General features: G+C 40.4%; 1 protein-coding gene across 1 annotated transcript in view; it reads right to left on the bottom strand.

The window, feature by feature from the left end:
• Nucleotides 1-20,979, bottom strand: part of GALNTL6 (polypeptide N-acetylgalactosaminyltransferase like 6) — a 1,232,148-nt gene that overhangs the window by 221,013 nt on the left and 990,156 nt on the right. Inside the window, exons 6-7 of the mRNA XM_002709470.4 lie at nucleotides 17,264-17,449; nucleotides 13,262-13,445 (exon numbers count right to left, since the gene is read on the bottom strand). Coding sequence (XP_002709516.1) covers nucleotides 13,262-13,445; nucleotides 17,264-17,449 — 370 coding nt within the window. The remainder of the gene's footprint in view (nucleotides 1-13,261; nucleotides 13,446-17,263; nucleotides 17,450-20,979) is intronic.

The raw sequence follows: 20,979 nt of genomic DNA, 5'->3' as shown, positions 1-20,979 counted from the left end.
ATATGCCTTCTAGCCCATTCTCTCTTTCTACACCTTCAGGAACTCCTAAGGTCCGTATGTTGGGTCATTTGATAGTTTCCCATAAATCTCCAACAATGTTTTTAAGTTTTCTATTTTATTCTTTTTGGTCTCACCATAAGATTTCCAAAGATTTGCCTTCTAGTTCAGATATTCTTTCTTCTGCCTCACCAAGTCTGCTGTAATGGCTTTCTACCACATTTTTTATTTGATCTATTGAATTCTTTTTTTTTTTAAAGATTTTTATTTATTTATTTGAAAGGTAGAGTTATAGACAGTGAGAGGGAGAAGCAAAGAGAGAGGTCCACCTTCCATTGGTTCACTCCCTAGATGGCCGCAACGGTCAGAGCTGCGCCAATCTGAAGCCAGGAGCCAGTACTTCTTCCCAGTCTCCCATGCAGGTGCAGGGGCCCAAGGACTTGAGCCATCTTCCACTGCTTTCTCAGACCATAGCAGAGAGCCAGATAGGAAGAGGGGCAGCCAGGACTAGAACTGGTGCCCATATGGGATGCCGGCACCACAGGTGGAGGATTAACCTACTGCACCATGGTGCTGATCCCAATCTATTGAATTCTTCATTTCTAATATTTCATTTTGATTTCCCTTTAAAATCTCAATTTCATGGGAAAATTTTCCACATAGCATTGATGGTTTTCTTTAGTTCATGGATTTGCTTCTGATCACTTTTGAATAAACCTATGATTAATTTTTTGAATCCTTTTTCTGGCATTTCCCAATCTGTACATCTTTACATTCTAATATTATAATGTTGCTGTGTTCCTTTGGGGGGGGGTCGGTCATGTTGTCTTTCTTATTCTTGTTTTTTGAGTATTTGTTTATAGGCATATGTGGGTATTTGTTTATGTGAGTATTTGTTTATAGGCATATGTGGGTTGATTTTTATTTTTAATTTTCTGATGGCTTTTATCTTTGAGCTATGCCTCTGTGCCTTAGTGAACTCTGCACTTTCAGTGAGTACCAAGAGGTGTGTGTTGGGTGTGGCCAGGGAACTCTGCTCAGTGCTTCAGGGTAGGGTGAGTATCCATGTTAACACCCAAGATGGGCATGATAGATCTCAATGTCTGTGTGTTAGCACCCACTATGTTCAACACTCATCCATGTGACTGTATGAATCACACAAATGATCTGTACAATCCTCACTGTGAGCACAGTTCCAACTGCTATTACCTGTTATGGCAAACAAAAAACTTCAGGTGTGTGGAATTGTACCCAGTGATTACCCAGGCCCCCCAGCTATAGCCTGCAGTCTTTCAGGTAACTACTGAATCCCTACAGTCTTGGCATACAAAGTTTCCAGAGTCACTGGGTGCAGAGATTTTGTTATGCCCTGCCACTCTGTCTAGTCAACAGATGTTCCCTGGTCTGCCTCGGTGTCTTGATCCTGGGAGGTTGCAAATACTTCACCTACCTATGTGGCTGCACAGCCACCTCCCAGCCAGGCTCAAATTCAGTGGGACTGTGGATTTTTTCCTCCCCTAGAATCTATGGATCACAGGTGTACACAAGAGCCACTGGCCAAATGTTGCTCTTGCCCCACCGCTGCCACCAGTACTACTTGAGAAGATGGTGTCCTATCTCAGCCAGTTGCTATGCAGGCACACAAAGGCTTCCACAGCTCCTGCCCAAACCCAAAATGGTGCCTGTACTTTCTCAGCCAGGTAGCTGTTGCTGTTGTAGGGAAGGTTGGGTGAGATAAATGTGCCCACTCTACTTCCACTGGGTCCACAAGCAACCAATAACAACCACTAGCCTACAAGGCTCTGGTCTAGACTCACACCATGCTCCCCCTCCAGCTATATCACCATGGATTGCTGCAGTACGGCTTCATCTCCATCTCCAGGCTGCCGCCAGCTCTGGCTCTCAGCTGCTGCAGTATGCTTCTGTTCATGTTCATACTGCATGTCTGCAACCTCCACACGGGTCCACGGCATTCCTTTTCTCTGTAGGATTTCCAATGAGGTTTGCTCTCCAGGTCTCCCATGAGAATGTACTTCCTACACTTTTTTTTTTTTTTTTTGGTTACTGTTTATCCTTAGTCTAGCACAATATGTCATTCCCTAATCTGCCACGTTGATCCCCTTCTCATATATTCAGTTAGTACTTGTTGAATGACTGTTATGTGCAGGCATTAAAAACTAGTAATGCAGCACTGAATAAACGGAATAAAAATATATATGCCCTCATGGAGTTTATCTTCTAATATCAGTGTTAGCAAAGATTAAAAAGAAAAATAAGACTGTTGAATTGAGAAGGGAAGTAAAGAGGATAACAGAATTGGAACAGATATTTTAGCATGAAAGCATCAAGTAAGGAAATAAAGGTAAATATATCTAGGCCATAGGTCTATAGTTCTATCTACTGGGAGGGAAGGTGAAATTTGGGAGACTGGATGAGGGTTCTCTTTAATTCTTCCATGCCCTGATACAAGAAACCTATGCCACAGGAAATACTGCTGAACAGCCCTGAAGAAGGTTGTGAAAATATTTTCTTGGGCTCTGGGAGGGTTTCTGTTTAGCTTAATACTACAAGGATTTTCATTAAAGAAGGCTGGGAACAAGACAGGGGAGATATGGATATAGTAGGGTTGTATCATAGAGCATAGAACCCATAAAACAGTCCATATAAGATGTTAATAGAGCCAAGTTACATTTCAAAAGAGGTAAAGGGGCAGAGCAAACAGTGCTCACACATTAGATAGAAAGATTCAATACACCAGTCTGGGAAACGGTTGAAATAATGGTTATATAGAAAACAAAAACAGCCATTAATCCAAGCTGTGAATTCAACTAGTCTTCCTAAATGGGGGCCATTACTAAATCCTATATAGTACAGTTTTACTGATAACTATTGGGTAGAGATCTAGTTAACCTCGCCTAAGCATGCTTGGGATGAAGAATTCAGGCTGTAGTTGACTATGGAGAAATTAATTAATCTGACAGCAGTGAAGTAAAGCCAACAATGAAAATCAGAATACAAGGTTTAAGAAGAAATGATCACAAAGATTCAAATGAGGGATAATTAGAACAGAAGTCATGGCAAGGTTTGTGCAGAGATAAGCCTAGTGTTCTAGAGTTCACTAAGATCATGGTCCTGAATAACTGGTATTCAGGCCTAGAAATCTCTCTGAGCTTGGAAAAACAAATCTTACCTTCTTTCAAGATAGTCTAACACATACCAGGTGTCCTATAATGCAATGACCCTAGGACAGTAGCTGGAAAAAAAAAAAAAAAAAAGAGTTAAAAATTCCAAACACATGATCAGAAATGAGAAGGAGATCTCAAATTAAAACTAGCCCATGGGCCGGCATCCCAGGTTCTAGTCCCGGTTGGGGTGCCAGATTCTGTCCCGGTTGCTCCTCTTCCAGTCCAGCTCTCTGCTGTGGCCCGGGAAGGCAGTGGAGGATGGCCCAAGTGCTTGGGCCCTGCACCCGCATAGGAGACCAGGAGGAAGCATCTGGCTCCTGGCTTCGGATCAGCACAGCGAGCCGGCCGTAGCAGTCATTTGGGGGGTGAACCAACGGAAAAGGAAGACCTTTCTTTTTCTCTCTCTCTCTGTCTAATTTTGCCTGTCAAAAACAAAACAAAACAAAACAAACTAGCCCAGGAACCCAGAGAACTCAAGAAACCAGAACAAACTAAAGAAGAGCAAGGAGGCATGAGTGAAATAATTGTGATGATTACTAATTTAGGAATTAATTTTGTTAAAATTATTCTTGGTGCTAAATGAAGGAAGAAGTAATAGGGATTATTCTGTTGAGGTAAAGATTATATCCACTGGGAGTTGGAGGAAAGAAAGAGTCATTTCTGATGAACAGATCCTGACACTAGAAAAGAGACTGTTTCAATCCCTTACTGAGAACCTGCTTATCCGATGTGAATCCCAAGCAGACGGGAGGCCCAGGGTGACCAAGGCCTCTTGAGTCAAGAAATGGGAGGGGTCTTCAGAGGGAGAGATGAGTAATTAACAATTTTTCTTTGGATTATTTCTGTCTATGTTACAGCATTTTACTTTACATTAATAAAATGGGGTTTCATTTTGGGCTTTCAAAAGAGATTGTTTTTATCCAATATTTTGACCAGGTTTTAGACACTTGAGCCATTTCTGCTCCTTTATTCTCACCTTCTGTAGATTATGATGCCATTTAGAAATTTGACAGTATTTCTCCCTAAATATCTTGTCCTTTTTCAGTTGTCAAATATTGAATTAGATCTTGTTATAAACAGACTAGAAGTTGGCATTGTTGACATTTGCCTTCATTAGTAAGTAACTGAAAGCTGACATTTTCAACCTATCAGCTCTAGTTTGGTCTAATGATAAGAACACAGTATAAGGAATGAGGTGATCTATTTCCTTCCCTGCTCCTATTATGGACTCACCATGAAGCAGTAATTGACAAAACTGTTTCCACTTAATGTGTGCCTGTGATTCTCTTCAAAGGAGAGGAAAAGAAAATTACTGACTAACCTTTGGATTTAAAGGCTGAATGAATGAAAGAAGGCATTGATTTGAGTCCTATGAGATTAATAATTAAATTTAAGATTTGAAATCTGAGTGAATGAATGAAGACATTGATTTCAATCCTTATTAGCAATGGTCACTTAATTTATTTGGTTTTCATTATTTTTATTAGCACAACTGGAAAAATAAGAAGAGGTATTTTACATGCCCTAAAGGATTATTACAAGGGTCAATCAGATAACATAGTGGAGTATTGTATATAATGTGAAGTATTAGATAAACATTAATTTTTGAGTTACTTGCTACATAGGCTTAATGAAATGGATTGTTTGGTCAGATAAACTGAGGGGTTTCAGGAATAACATGAAGTTTAGGTAAGGCCTGTGGTTAGTTTGTAGAGATGAAGTACCATTTCCTTTTTGGAAACTCATCTCTAGAATAGTTTGTTGAATGCATATTCTAACCAAAAGCTTTAAAACTTTGGGACTATATTTTCAAAACTTCCATCATAGAAAATTATGAGGCTAAGACCAAGGAAGCAAATACTTTGGACGTTTGTATTCATCAAGGATTCCATATTCAGTTACTGAATTCAAAGGGATTTGTCAATGGTCACAGGGGTTTCTGAGATAATAAACAGATGTTTATAGCTTGTGTGGACTTTTAATCCCAGTGCAGATATCCACATCATTTTAGAATTTGGAAATTTGTATTGTATATAGGTGGAAAACAGAATATCAATCTTCACTAATGGGTATGTACAAGAATTCTATCTACAATGATTGAAATCTAAGTTTTAGAAAATTTTGAGGACTTTTGGAAATCTGAGGAAGACTGGCAGTGCAAAAATAATTTCTCCAGGATAGAGGTAGATTCTGAAAATACAGCAAACTTGTCAAGCTGAATGGATTGAATGATTGTAAATAATTAGGAAAAAGAAGCATGAACTCCAGGAACCAGTGAAGATTCCCTACAAATTAACTCATGTTTTTGATTGGTAGTCATTTATTTGGGCTTGAAGACTTGTCTAACAAATGGAACATTTCATGTTATCATTGTGGACAAGTTGCAGAAATGTGGGTGAGATTGCGGTAATGGAGTGAATTTACATATACTGAACAGTTATATCAGTGAGGATGAACTTTTACAGAATTCTGAAGGACCTAGCAAACATGGTAATGGAACTGAAAATACTTAGCTTGGAAAAGAAAAACAACAGCTTCCTTTTTACCAGTACGGGATAGTATGGCAGCTGTTTTCAGATTTTTCAACTGCTCTGTGGTTAAAGAGGAAGTAGACATTACTGGTTCCTCAACAAGGACAAATTTGAGATGGGGGAGGCAGAATTTTCTTAATAAAAGCAAAAAGGTTGCAGTCAATCAGACTAATGGAGGAACTAGTTGTTTTTTCAGTTAGCAAATTTACTGTATGGTGAGTTTATACAGAGGCTGCTCACTGGTCTGGGACGTCATCTAGCAGTTACTTGCATTGATTGACAGGGAAGTTGAGCAAGATAATTTGTTCTGGTTCATTCTAAACTTTTAGATACTGAACTAAGGTTAAAGAAGTCAGTCAGTGATCAGAAAACATCTCCACTCCTTGTCATCACATCTAATACAGCATACTATGTTTTGTAGCACAGAAAAGGCAAATGTTTCCAAGTGCTCTATTCTCAAAATGAACAAGAATTTCCTAAGAGCATTACAACATGATAAAAGCCACCAGCAAAGGGGAACATTTTGTTTTTCTGTAATCAGAAGAAAAAAAGTTTTCTCAAAAGCATCCAGTCCAATGCAATCAGTTATGACTGCCATATAACAATTCCAACCATATATTTTGCATTTCATCTCATATTCTAATAGCGTTTTGTCTAAAAATAGATTCAAGATTAAGAGTAAATATTTTCATAGTGTTCAAAGTTATCTATGAGTTTTCTTTTTGTAGTCATATTACTCATATCTTGATTCTCAGTTTGAGGAGCTCGTAGATTTTGAGCTCTTTTCATCTTGTAAACTATATTAAGAAATACAATTTATATCACCAGAGAATCATATATGCATAACTGAAATACAATATTTGACAAACAGCATTTATGCATTAGTGTAATATTCTGAAATTTTCAACTTAATTCAGTACAGTGCCATAATAATTAAATACGTTCATAGGATTTAACAGGATTTTCAAACTGAAAAACAACTACGGCCAGCACCGCAGCTCACTTGGCTAATCCTCCATCTGTGGCGCCAGCACCCGGGGTTCTAGTCCCAATTGGGGCGCCAGATTCTGTCCCGGTTGCTCCTCTTCCAGTCCAGCTCTCTGCTGTGGCCCGGGAGGGCAGTGGAGGATGGCCCAAGTGCTTGGGCCCTGCACCCACATGGGAGACCAGGAGGAAGCACCTGGCTCCTGGCTTCGGATCAGCGCAGTGTGCCCACCGTGGTCATTTGGGGGGTGAACCAAAGGAAAAGGATGACCTTTCTTTTTCTCTCTCTAACTCTGCCTGTCAAAAAAAGGAAAAAAAAAAAAAAAGGAAAAAGAAAAACAACTATGGGTCATGGTCACTGTAAACTTAAATAATGACAAAATAAATAAGAGAATTCAGATCTCGTCACTCTGAAACATCGATAAACTTGCTACAGAAAGACAGTCTTTGCATATATGCTGCATAAAGTTTTGGGTTGCTCTCCGGCGCGCCTCCATGCCGCCTGTTTTTGCCGCTGCCACTGCCTGAGTGGCTCCTCTGCGCATCTGGCCTACAGACTCTTGCACATGGCCCCCAGCCTGCCTTCTGAGAGCCTGGCTCAGGCATGAGAATGAACTGTTTCAGACTTCCTACGAACTTCACATGTACAAGATGCTTACTAAATATGAGGGGCCTTCAAAAAATTCACAGAAAATGTGCATTGTGGGGGAAATAAACGAGGTTTCAAATGTTTTTGCACCAAAATAAACTTATCTAATTCCAGTTTCAGAGAACCTTCTGATGTATCTGAACATAAATAACCCAAAGTCTCTCAAAATCCAAGGTCTGAAAACCACTACACTAAACAAAGCAACAGCTCATCATCTACCGAACAAAACCCTGGCTCCAAGAGTTCGCTTTCTCTCCCTTAGGGAAGAACAGCTACGATTTTAAGGCACTTGTGTGTGTGCAACCGCCTTGCCGCTCTTCAAGGAACCTCATAAACCCGCATCTGGGGCTGAGGCAGACAGTAGTCAATCATGCAGCCATCAGCTTCTGCGGCCTTTCCAATTTGTACCCACGAACGCCCACGCCTTGGAGTCAGTGCTCGGGACCACAGTTCCTCCACAGGAAACAACGCGATTGAGGAGACATTTCCCACAGGACAACCACAAAAGGCCCGGCCTCCCTGGCCCGCACGCAGCCCACTTCCCGAAGGCGGCCAACCCGTCAGGAGCAGAGACAACTCCAACCCCGGCAAGGGGCGAGCACGCGAAGACAAGCACTTTTCAGACCCTCGGCGCCCACTTACCTACAGGCCGCCTTCAGGCTTCCTGGGAGAGGTTCCGGGTCAGCCGACAGGGTTGAGACGCCCGGACACCTGGGCCACAGCAGCCTCGGTGGCTCCGCCTCCCCTAACCTAGGTGACCACGCCACAGCGCCTCACCCGCTTCCTGATCTCAGCCCCGCCCCCTGAGGCTGTCACGTGTCTCGCTGTTTTCCAGCCATCGGGTGCTTGCAGCTAGTGCTGCTGAGCCATGGTCGCGTTCCCGAGTGCCGACAACTGAGAGCGCGCTGGCAGTGCCTCGCTTACCCCCACACGACCAGGGGACTTCGGTGCTGCTGATGGTGCACATGCACACAGGCAGCGAGACCCTGCGCTTGGTGCTGGCCTGGTGTCCGGAGGTGGTCGGCCCCGCGGTGCAGGCCAGGGAGAGCTACCTGTGCCAGCACCTTACCACGTGTGGTGAGCCACGGGGCCACCGGGACATGTATGGGGCAGACTTGACACTGAGGGAGGTGCAGAACACACACCTGGGCGTCCTGTTCCTGCATGACGAGGGCCACAGCTCCATGTGCCGCCTTGCCATGCTGGCTCTGGGACGCTTAGCCCTGGACTTCAGGCTGATGATGACGCCCCCGCTCGGCACCTGTGAGACCTGTGTGAAAGTCCACTATCCGTGCAGAATGGTGGCATGCAAGAGCGGCCGCAGCCGGGGCCCAGTGCGCTTTCACGGTATCCCGGCCTTAGTGCTGGCCACAGGTAATACTGAGCAACCTAGGAGGCAGCTGACCGCGCTGACGGTCTCTGGGCTGGACCCTGCGCAGCGTGACTAACTCACCCCATGTGCTCTCTCAGTTACTAAAAAGGTTCTTCTAAAACTGCACAAATGTGTTGGGGAATGGGGTGCATGCAGTTCGACTGTACAGCACATCTTCCCTCCGTGGTCTTGGGAGCCTGGTGGGAAGTGAAGAATTTCTAGCTCGCTTGGCTCAGTGCCCGTCTGGGCCCGTCAGCCATTGCTCCAGACTTCACTGTTGGATGAAGCAAGTCTTCCATCAGCTGGTTCACTCCGCAAATGGCCACAACGGCCAGAGCTAAGCCGATCTGAAGCCAGGAGCCACGAGCTTCTTCCAGGTCTCCCAAGTGGGTGCAGAGGCCCAAGCACCTGGGTCATCCTCAGCTGCTTTCCCAGGCACATTAGCAAGGAGCTGGATCAGAAGTGGAGCAGCGGGGACTCCAGCCAGTGCCCCTATGGGATACTGGCCCTGCAGGCTGGGCCTTTAACCCACTGCATCACAGTACAGGCCCCTCACTGCTTTTTTTTAAAAGTCTTCAGGCTATCAAAGTCTTTCTGTTAAAAAGTTTGACTTGAGCTCTCTGAGTAATTGGATTCCAGAAGAGCTTCATTATGAAGGATGCAGAAATAGCCCAGGCATTTTTTCAGTCTTAGAGCAAGGCCAGGTAGCTGAAACACAAAGTTAAAACACTGTCTCTTGGCACACTGAAGCTGTGTCCTGCTTTAGGAAAAATTAGTGACACATCTACTTGAAGGAGACAGAATTTATGTGTAGCACTGAATCTGAAACAACTTAAACAGTTCAGATAGTGTGGCTGCCTAATGTGCCCTGGGCAACCCAGGCAGCGGATTATGAGCACTCTGGAGTTTGTGGGAAATCACAGCTGGCAACAAGCATCATGGTCCTGGACTGGGTATAGCTTGGGCAGCCAACCCCTGAAACTGCAGCTCCCGAGAGCATCACATAACAGCACAATAATTAGTGGGCATCAGTGGTCACTTGGAATTAACTTAGAAAATGAGCTTCTGCCTCTACTTTGAAAAACGCAGGAAGGGCAGACTGTTGGTAGTCAAGGTCACTGCTTTGCCCACCCCCCACGCTCTTCCCCCTCAGAGCCACAGTTTGTGAAGTGAAGAGGACTACAGGACACCCCCCTCCCCACCTTGGGTATCCTGGTGGGGTATCCATCCCACCAGGCTAAAATGCAAACTCCTTTGTTTTGTTCACTGTCCTCAAAGTGCCTAGAACAGTGGATCATTAATGAGGATTTGTTGAGTTAGTAACTAAGTGGAATTTGGAGAATATGCTTGGGAAATGTAGATATCTAGTCCACTTGAGAACATTGTTCCTGCTGGAAATTAAACTTTTGGCTTTAGTATTGAAAAGTTTTGGGGTTTGCAATACATTTAAATATTTCTCTCTAATTTCCTTCTAGTCTTTTTGGCCTCCTTTCCCCCCTCTTCCCACAGAAAACCACACTCTCTGACAGCAATGTCTTAAAACATGAAAGACTATGAGAAAGATATATAGACAGACTGTATTTTTTCTGTGTATCTTGAAGCTTTACATCTAAAGAAGTAAGTTTTAGCCTAAAGCGTGTCTGTTTATGAGTACTTTCAGGTGACTGGTGTGATAACAGAATTGCTTTGTACTCATATACTGTTCAGAGCTGCTTGGATAACTACTCTTTTACTACCAGAAAGGCAAATGCAGTATTTAAGATCAAAGTGGACACCTCCCGGAAGTTACATTTATTACAAAAGGCTGAAGTGTCCACATTTCTAGGAATCAAAAGGATTTAAAGCAGAATGACAGTAATATTCAGTAGACAAATGAAATTTTTGATGGGAAAGCAATGCCTAAGTAGGTGACAAGGAAGAAGAGGTATTCTAATTCTGAAAGTTACGGATTCTGCCAGCTCTGGGGTTAAGCAGGGTGCTTGACCTTAGGCTAGCCACAGCCAGGGTCTGCAGAACAAAATTTCCATTGTCAATGTAAGCATTAAGACTATTTTTGTATTTTTTACCACTGGAGGTTCCTTTGGTAGCATTTTGATCTCACTGTTTCAGAAAGCAGAAGCTCCACTCTACTGTCACAGTGGAAGTAACATAAAAGGTCATTTTAATCAGTCACTATTGGAGTATTTTGAACGGTATCATTGATGAATTCCAGCCCTGCAAATGTGGTAACCTCAGAGTAGGAACTGAAGCTTGCTTATTCTGTTGTCAGCCTCCATCAAATAACAGTTCTATTGTGTTCAGGGTCATTTTGGATCTCCCCCGCCCCACTTTGTTTGTTTGTTTTAGTACTTAAAATAGTTTTTTTTTTATTTTCTCCTGTTTGGATAAAAGCAGATTTTATATATTTGTGATGCACAATACTAGTGTTGAAAGATAAGTACATTGTGGGATGGCTAAATTAAACTGACATGGATAATACTAGATTGTACACTTATACTTTATCTCACCTTATGCCCCTTTGCCAAGATCTTCTATGTTTGCCATCAGGGACATCCAAAGAGCATCACTCAGCTTGGTCTGTTTCAAGTGCATATTACTTACTAAGGTCACCAAAATCTTTCCTAGCAAATTCAAACATTCATGAAATTTTGGCTTAAGCATTTGCAGCATGTAATAAAGTTTCTTCTGATTTGTTTTCAATGTCTCTCCAATAGTTTGAGAGGTTTCTAAGATCCCAGATGCCAGAAGCTCTGGATGTGTATTGAGGGTGCCCAGTTTTATAGAAGTGACTTCTCTGCCATTTTATTAGGTTGATCACCAGGTAATCCTAGAACTGGAGGAAACATTTTCCTGGTAATTATGAAATGTTTACCATAACTTAAAGTGTTGGTGCCGCAGAAGTGGTTTTTGTACCCAGTAGGCTTCTCTACAGCAAAATTTCATGACCCATATTACAATGGAGAGATAATATTTGGGGCTAGTGTTGTGGCATATAGGGTAAAGTCACTGCCTGTGATGCCAGCATATGATACAGGTACTAGTTCTTGTCACAGCTGCTTTACTTCCAATCCAAACCCCTGCTGCTGTCCTGGGAAAGCAGCTGAAAATGGCCTAAGTACTTAGGCTCCTGCCACACACGTAGGGGACCCAGAAGAAGCTCCTGGATGCCGGCTTTGGCCTGGCACAGCCCCGGCCATTGAGGTCATCTGGGGAGTGAACTAGTGGATGGAAGATCTGTCTCTCTGTGGAATGCTGACTTTCAAATACATAAATAAATCTTAAAAAAGATAATATTGATCTTAATGTATTTAAAATGGATTCTTACGGAGTATGCAAAACCGTGATTACAGACATTTTTCTTGTACTCCGAAAAATATACAGTAGTTTTTTTCTCTCTTTTAATTAATTAATTAATTAATTAGAAAGGCAGAGCTGCAGGGGGGGGGGTATTCCATCCACTGGTTCACTCCCCAGATGGCTGCAGCAGCCAGAGCTGTGCTTATCCAAAGCCAGGAGCCAGGAACCAGGAGTTTCCTCTGGGTCTCCCATGTGGGTGTAGAGGCCCAAGGACTTGGGCCATCTTTCACTGGTTTCCCAGGCCACAGAAGAGAGCTGGATCGGAAGTGGAGCAGCCGGGACTTGAACCGGTGCCCATATGGGATGCCAGCACTGCAGGTGGTGGCTTTACCTGCTACGCCATAGCGCCGGCCCCTATATAATATTTTTTAAGTTATAAAAGTTTTAATGAGATCAAAGGGTGCAGTATGGGGGACAGATACTAGGGTATGACTTGGGCAATCCTTTGGCTGTCAAAGTTTGCCATTTACCCTTAATGGTTCTGATTTTTAAACTAAGCCATATTTCTTTTATTTTTCTTAAAATATACAATCCTTATGTCTGTACTGAAGAAAAGGACTTAGTTTTATAGGAATTAATCAATAGATTACTATTGTAAATTCTTTATGTTGTATTTATTTTAGGGGCAGGGCTATCAAAGATTATTTCTTCTTTATATATCATTTCAAATGAGTTCCCCAAGTTAAAGTTATGAAAGCACCTCAGAAGCATTGACTTCCATAATAAGCAGACAATTCTCAACAAAGTATAGGATGTAGGCTTAAATATTGGTTTGTATTTTGTATCAATGCCCAAGAATAGGAAAATAAAATAATTTCAGTAGTCTTTCAGGGACAAGAAAAAAGAATAGGGTGAACTGCAAATAAGAAGAGAACTCTAAAAAGGGAACATTCATTCTTTCCCCATGCATTTTTTGTTAATGATGCAGACTTTCCTGATTATTCTATTTGCCACTTTGTCTCTAGCTTACAGCAAAGTTGGAGAAGGGGTGAACCATGTATCCAATGCAGTTTGTAATTTTCTACAGCTTTGTAAGTCTGACCTTGCCCTGGGGTTTTGCATACTACTGCTGCCTATTTTATTCCATTTTATTAGAGATAATTGTCCTTATGGGTCCTCAGTCTGACCCACCTGGAATGAATTACCTGCCCTCTCTCCTTTGGCCCCTCCCTCAGCTGCTACTCACTCAAAAGGGTCGCTGGGATCTGCCCTCTGGAGCTCTGGAGGGATGGGGATTCTTTTGTAGTACATTTCCCAGTCGAAGGCTCCTCGCATGGCATCCCCAGCTTGTGCCTCATACCCAAAGTGATTGTGGTCAATGACATCGATCATGGGACACACGATGGTTTTGTGGTTTAGTGCAATTTGGTCTGAAAAATGAAAGCACAAAATAGGAAATGACATGCCTGCCTCGGTCATCTATCATTTTTTTAGCAAAGAGAAGCCTACAGATCCTCACTCATGCACAAGCTTGCAGCCTGGACTCATTAGAGCACTTTGCAGGAATCTCTGTTTGAATGCCAGACTTAACATGATGGGACAGTGATTAGGTACAATTAGAGTTGTTCTATTTTCCTTTAAGAAAGTTATGTCCCAGAGAGACTTGCAGAAATCCATTTAGTTCTACTTCTGTCACATTTTTGCTTTGACCTGTCCCCAATCTGTCATTTTATCGTGTATCTAACATGTGCAGAGTATAAACAGTACTGTGTTTCTTCAAGCAAACAGCTACAGCCTGCTGAGAAAATACTGGCCTGTTTTCTGCAGGTTCCAAAATGTAAATATTTATCTTTATGATTTTAGTATCATCTAATCTTATGACAGTCATCATGACTGTTACCCCCTAAATGCTGATAGTTCTTTTATATAAAATTCTTTGCTCTTATGTTTGCCAGAGATTTTGCCAAACCTATTTCGCCACTGTTTTTTGAAATAGACTCTACCTGAGCCATACATTTTTATCTTCTTTCATTATATAAAAATGTACTAAGTGGTATGACACTACTATTACTCCTGCTAATACTATGTTCTTGATTAACCACTAAATGACTTATACTATTTCAAATAGTCCTAGCAATCCTATAAGGTGGCTGTTATTTTGATTCCCAATTTATGTATTAGGGAATTGAGCCTAGAGAATTTAATTAGTAAATTAACTTGTCAAGGGTCACTCAACTTTTCAGAATTACCAGGATGTGGCACCTGCTTAAAGTCCAGTCAAAAACTGTCCTTTCTGGTGCATAGAGTTTCACAAAGGTGATTTTTTTCTTTTGCTTCTAGTACCTTCCTTTCTTAGTATTATTATTGTGATGGCATTAAGAGCCAGCACATGGAACTGGCATTTGCTACTTTGGTTCACCTAGAAAAGTATCTTTCTTCCTGAGAATGTGTATTTAATCAATATTTATTATAACAAACCAATTCTGTCTGATAGGCAGAATGTTGGATATGAACGTTTGCTCTCTTTTTATTTGGAAAATCTTTGGATGTGGTGTGTACCATTAAATGAAAGAATAATGGATAGCCCACTTAGAAGTGGCTATTTCCATATCATATTTTCCCCAGATATCCAGGAGTGAAGAAAACTGTCAAGGATAAAATTCTTACAGTTAGGAAACTATACAGTTGTTTCACAAATTTCTCCTAAGCATAGAACAGGAAGTGTAATGTTTTATTGGCCATAATGACAAGCAACATTATGTAATGGCACTGATAAAACAGTGTGTAGAAACTATAGAATCCAATAGAAGACCTCCCCTCTAGATCTACATACCTATTCTCTCATTCATTCATTCATTCTTTCATATCCCAATAATTATTTATTTAACAGAAAATATTGTGTTAGTCACTTTTCTGGATGGTAAGAACAATGAATTATACCACAAGAACTCCTAACTTCGGGACTGGAGCAATGATGGTAAACTAATAAATAATTAAATGTGGTGTTTTAGGAGGTGATACATGATATGAAAAGAAAATAAAACGGGACAGGAGGAGTGCAGAATGTTGGGGCCTAGAAAAGTGTTGTGATTTTAGATGGCCTGAACCCAATAAACCTGAGAGCCCAGAGGTTCCCTGTATCTGATTTCAGGTAATTAACAGACTCAGAAACGCAGCACTATTTCAAGTTAATCTGCACCAAGGGCTCGGATTTTCACCTGAGCAAGCCTTATAATGGGTTTTAATCTTTATCTAAATGGTGTCTTTGCAGAGATGTCCTTGACAGAGAGGACCATTGTTGCTTTGCCTGAAACATTTCTATCACCTCTACAGGTATCTTAGCATTAAGGTTTCAGTGACTTTCTTCAATCAAATCCAGAATCAGGTTGATTTACAAGTTGTTTGACCAACAAGAGTCCCAAGGTGACCCAAAGAGAGTGAGTTCATTAAATTCACTTTCAATTTTTTCTTCAAATTTCCTTTTAGCTCTCATCCAGATGTACTACCTTAGGGTGAAAGCAGAATAACTAAGTTTTCATCCAAGGCTTGAATCTACATTTCAATTTCCAAGGATCAAACAAATGGACTCCTAATGGGAAATTGAAATTCAGGTATAATCCCTAGGTGAAAAATGAACCAGGAAACTGTGGCTCCGCCTGTTTTTTCATTTTGGATGATGTGTCAAGATACTGATAAAGGAAAATAAAAAAGATAGTGATCCTAAGTTTGAATCATTTCTTATCCATCAGACCTCCAGGAAATGAAATGCTTTAATGAGAAAAAGTGGGCTGTGGGTTTTTCTTATTTTCTCTCTTTTTTTTTTTCATATCTTTATCTTTGTGTTGTTCTTCAAATCAGAGCCACAACCAGAGAATTGACAATGGGCATTTAGGGATTTTTTTTTGGTTCATAAATAAATAAGGTCTTTTGCTGACTTCTTTGAATATTCAACACCATATAGGTCAAATTCAGTTTGAGGGAATCTCACTGTTGCTGATGAAGCTCTAAATTGCTGTGTCCTTGGACAAGGTACTTTTAATTAAAAGCTCAGAGGAGTCTCTGACTGTAGGAGCACTGAAACATTTCTGTTGATTAGGGCTGCCAGGCAGTCATCTGTACAGGGGTAGGTATGTGGATTGGGTGATGTGGTCGGGCTCTTAGTTGCTGGTTGTTTCCTATTTTAAATCCTATACAGTTTCATTTGATTTTCCCTCACATCTTTCACTAATGGAACTTTGTTGGTTTGAGCTGAAATCCTGCACAATGATCAATAGAAAATCATTGTGTTTGAGAAAGCTATTGTGGAGGCAGTTGTTACTGGCTTTAGTTCTAAGGCCAGGTATATATTTGCAATAAAAGTTGATTTACCAATATCTAGAATAGTAGGAAGAAGTGTAATATGAAGGAAACGTGTGTTTTAGAAAAAAGCATTTTTTCAGGCTTGCAATTTATTTCTCATCTGCAACTGAACTTTACTCATGTATCTGACTTCATTGTAAAATAAATAAAAAAAGAGATGAAGCTTGAATTGTGCCACATGTGTATTTTCGAGCTTGAATTACTTGCAGACTTTCCTGTTTCTGACAGTTCAAGTGTGGTATGACTTAGCTTTCTTCATTCCCTTCTCTTAGCCATACTGTGAACATTTAAGACATATTAACTAGATAGCATTTTGTGGCATTTGAGGGGACTCTGTGCAATATGGGGGTTTTTATATTTAGGGATATAGGCTGGTGGTAAAAGCAGAATGAACATAAAAGCAATAACATTATATATTTTGGGCAATGTGGAGGTGCTTATATTTTAACTGTATGTTGGTGCTAAATAATTTTCTTTCCTCCTTTCTTGGCAGTCCTGTAACATTTTTTGAAGTGTGTGTTTATATTTTAATCTCATTGTAGTTACAGGATGGCTATAAAAACATTTTGGGCTACTTTTTTCTTTTAGTGTTTACCCAATGAATATAACTGCAATAAAAGAGAACATCTAAGATAAATGAAACCTTTTAAAACCTGAAGTAAGATTGTAGTTGGTATTATCTAAAATGTCAATTTAAATGCAATTCTATAGTTACCTGTTTATCCTCAGCAGTGGATAAGACAGCATTAAAGATTCTCCCTGTAAAAGTTTTAGAAGGGGTCTCTTGCCTTGCTGATTGCAAATTAAATTAAAAATACCACACACTCCCTCTGGTGGACCACAATTCTCCCCCTGGCTCCCATGGTGTCACCTTATGATGTGTACTCACTAAGGAGTGGGGGCAGCCAGTTCACATTGACCTCACAGTGGGAGTCCAGGAACGTCAGGACCTCTCCTCCCGCCATCGATGCCCCCAAGAGTCGGGTCCGAATGAGTCCTTCTCTTTTCTTGGTGCGAACAATTCTCACTTTGGAAAATCTGGCCATGTATTCTTCTAACTTATCTTTCAAGTGATCTAGGAAGGAAGTAGAGAATGCACAGAAAGAATCCAAAACATTAGCATTGTTCGTTGATGTTTTTTCATAGAGAGTATGTGCATGGTGAGTCCTACCATAACATTTCTAAAGTCTGTGTTTGTCTTCTCATCTATAGGGAGATACTAATAAACCTTTATGCCTAGAAGTTTTTATGCTTTCTGAAAGATTCACAAACTGCAATTATTGCCCTATGTTTGAACACAGTAATGGACACTGACACATTAGCACTCTATCAAGAAGTTATAGTTTGCCAAGATTACCATGTTTAATCCTGGCCAGCACTGGCCAAGATGGTCATTGGCCCTCTAATTCCTGCTGTGCAAAATTAGATGAACTTCCTGCATATGGGTTGTTCCCAGTAATAGTGCTCTTTACAGCAAGCTTTCATCTAGTATTCTCTATGTTGAAAATAATGTGTGTAAAACAATACAGAAAATTATAAGTCAAATCAACAAGAACCAGATTCCCAAACCCTACCCACCTCTGCAATACTAGTAACAAACTGGTAAGCAAGTTCAGCATTCAGCTTCTGACTTGAATTGGAAAGATAACTGACTTGATGTTGGAATAGGTATGGAGAGGAAAAGTAGGTGACTTTCTATATTGGTAGTCTTATGAACCTTGCTATTTAAGATTTGGAAATATTTCTTATCTATTTAAAGTTGGAATTGTTTCTTTTTCTAATTAAAGACAAACAATGGAAGCAACATCAAATCAGGTAATTTATTTATGGAATAAAATATTTCTTACTTTTAGTGATAAAAAATGTGAATATCTCAGGTCTTCTCATGCCAAATAAGTGCAATTGGTGGCTCTCTGTAGGGAATGTGCTTGCGTATTTTACATTCTCTGCTTTCATTCTCCCATATCTAAGACATTATGAGGGCTTTACTGTAGTTTCTGACAAGTATAACTTCATATTCATAGAAATGGAGTATGCTCTGCATTTTTCACTTTTCAAAACTTCTCTGTACATCTGAAATCAAAGGCCATAATATTATTGAGTCTTTTCCCCTGATCTGAAGTGACAGGGATTCATGTAGGATTTATGATCCCTTCCTGCTATCCAATTTAGCAGATGTCAGAATTACTCTATATAGGAGTTTCTCTGTATGGAAGGATTTATTCCTGTGCTTGTTAATATTGGCCTTTAAAGCAACCTTAATTCCTTTTTTATTGACTGCTATGTAACTATATTTCACAGATGTATCAAGTAAAACAATATTTAACTTTCTAATTTTTACTATGAAGAACGGTAGGTGAGATATTTTCAGAGATAGTTTAGCTTAAAATATGAAACAATGACTCGATCAGCCCTTGTCCTGACTGTCGAGGAACAACTTAATACTTTATTCCTTTCAGTATTTTTTTGTTCTACTTAATACCATTGCTTGAGCTCTTTAATTAACACACAATTATTCTTAGGTGTTCAAATTTAACTGAAAAGTGATCGCTGTTAAATATAAGAGTGGGAATAAGAGAGGGAGGAGATGTACAGTTCGGCACATGCTCACTCGGGCTTACCCCTAATGGTAGAGTTAGAAATGTGCCAGGGGATTCCAATTCAATCCCATCAAGATGGCATGTACCAATGCCATCTCACTAGTCAAAGTGATCAGTTTCAGTTCATAATTGATCATAATGATAGGATTAAGTGTCAAAGGGATCACATAAACAAGACTAGTGTCTGCTAATACTAACTGATAGAATTAAAAAGGAGAGAACAATCCGACATGGGAAGCAGGATACACAGCAGACTCATAGAATGGCAGATGTCCTAAATAGCACTCTGGCCTCAGAATCAGCCCTTAAGGCATTTGGATCAGGCTGAAGAGCCCATGAGAGTATTTCAGGCATGGAAAGCCAAGACACTCTGGCAAACAAAAAATAATACCTAAATGAAAGATCTCTGTGAGATCCCAGCGGAAAGACCAGGCCATCAAAGAAGGAGGTACCTTTCTCTGAAGGGAGGAGAGAACTTCCACTTTGACTATGACCTTGTCTAAACAAGAAAAGAGTCGGTGAACTCAAAAGGCTTCCATAGCCTTGGCAGCTCATGACAAGAGCCTAGGGTGATACTGACGCCATAAACAAGACTGTCAATTGTTAAATCAACAACAGGAGTCACTGTGCACTTACTCCCCATGTAGGATCTCTGTCCTTAATGTGTTGTACTATGTGAATTAACGGTATAACTATACTTTGTGTTTCTGTGTGGTGCAAACTGTTGAAATCTTTGCTTGGTATATACTAAATTGATCATATATATATATATATAAAGATAATTGAAAATGAATCTTGATGAAGAATGGGATGGGAGAGGGATTGGGAGATGGGATGGTTGCAGGTGGAAGGGTAGATATGGGGGAAAAAAGCAGCTATAATCCCAAAGTTGTACTTTGCAAATTTATATTTATTAAATAAAAGTTTAAAAAATATATTCACCTTATCTTGTTCTTCCTGTAACTAATAGGGGTATTGAGATCAGATTATAGAAAGCAAAAGTTGTAGGAGTTGGAGTCAGAGTAGACCTGGGATGGAGGTCTCTCTCAGGGATGAATGTAGGTGGGTTATACAAACTGGATTTCCTCACCTATAAAATATGAGCGACTTGTAGGATTGTTTTTCTCTCTTGGAGGGTAATGAGGAGTCAAGCTTTGAGTGAGGCTCTGGTTAGAGACATGCCAGTGCTCATTCAATGGACATTTATTACATTAATCACTGGAGACTCCAGTAAGTCACTTTTACTTAAAGGGAGAAACAGCATTTCCATCTAAGAAATGCCTTTGAATGCTAACTAGAAAGACAAAATAATGTAGAATATTCTATGTCTGTTGTTATTTGGATAATTCATCTTGTATCAATTGCCAATTTAAAGGAAATAACTTTGATAAAATGAACTAATGTGCACATAAATGCAGGATCACAATTTATGTCAATCAACAGGCTAATTTCACATTATTTCTCTTTGCTCTGAAACAGGTACTCAGTGCAGAGGCCTGCTTCTTACTCCTCTCCACCACCCTCATTATGAAGTCCTGGCTCCCCCGTGTTCAAGTTGCAAAGCAAGATTCCAGAGGGGTACACAACACAGCATCTTCTGTGAGTAAGGCTGAATTTTGACCATCTTGTCAGGGAAATAAAGCAGAAAAAAGTGACACAGTTGCATGATCAAAGGCAATATCTAAGTGTGTGTGACCAACATAGGTATTCTGTATGTATTGGAGTCTTGAAAATCCTGTGTTCTGTCAGGATTCCCTACGTTAATAGACATTTAGGAAAACTTTGTAATCTCATTACTACAATGTATTCAAACATTGACATCTTTATGTATCGCCAAATTTTAAAAAAGTGACATTCTACAAGTTTATTTGTAATTCAGTTATTTGGACCACAGAACAGATAATCTCACTGAATATAGTGTCTTGACAGCTATTAGGAACTAAAATAAATCATAAATATATGTGAAGTTCACCAAAATAGTTCTTTTCCCCATCTTTCTTTAAGC

This window comes from Oryctolagus cuniculus, chromosome 2 (genome assembly GCF_964237555.1).
Source record: "Oryctolagus cuniculus chromosome 2, mOryCun1.1, whole genome shotgun sequence".
NCBI classification, from domain to species: domain Eukaryota; kingdom Metazoa; phylum Chordata; class Mammalia; order Lagomorpha; family Leporidae; genus Oryctolagus; species Oryctolagus cuniculus.
Note: the sequence above shows the minus strand (reverse complement) of the source record. Positions and strands in the feature narration are given on the sequence as shown.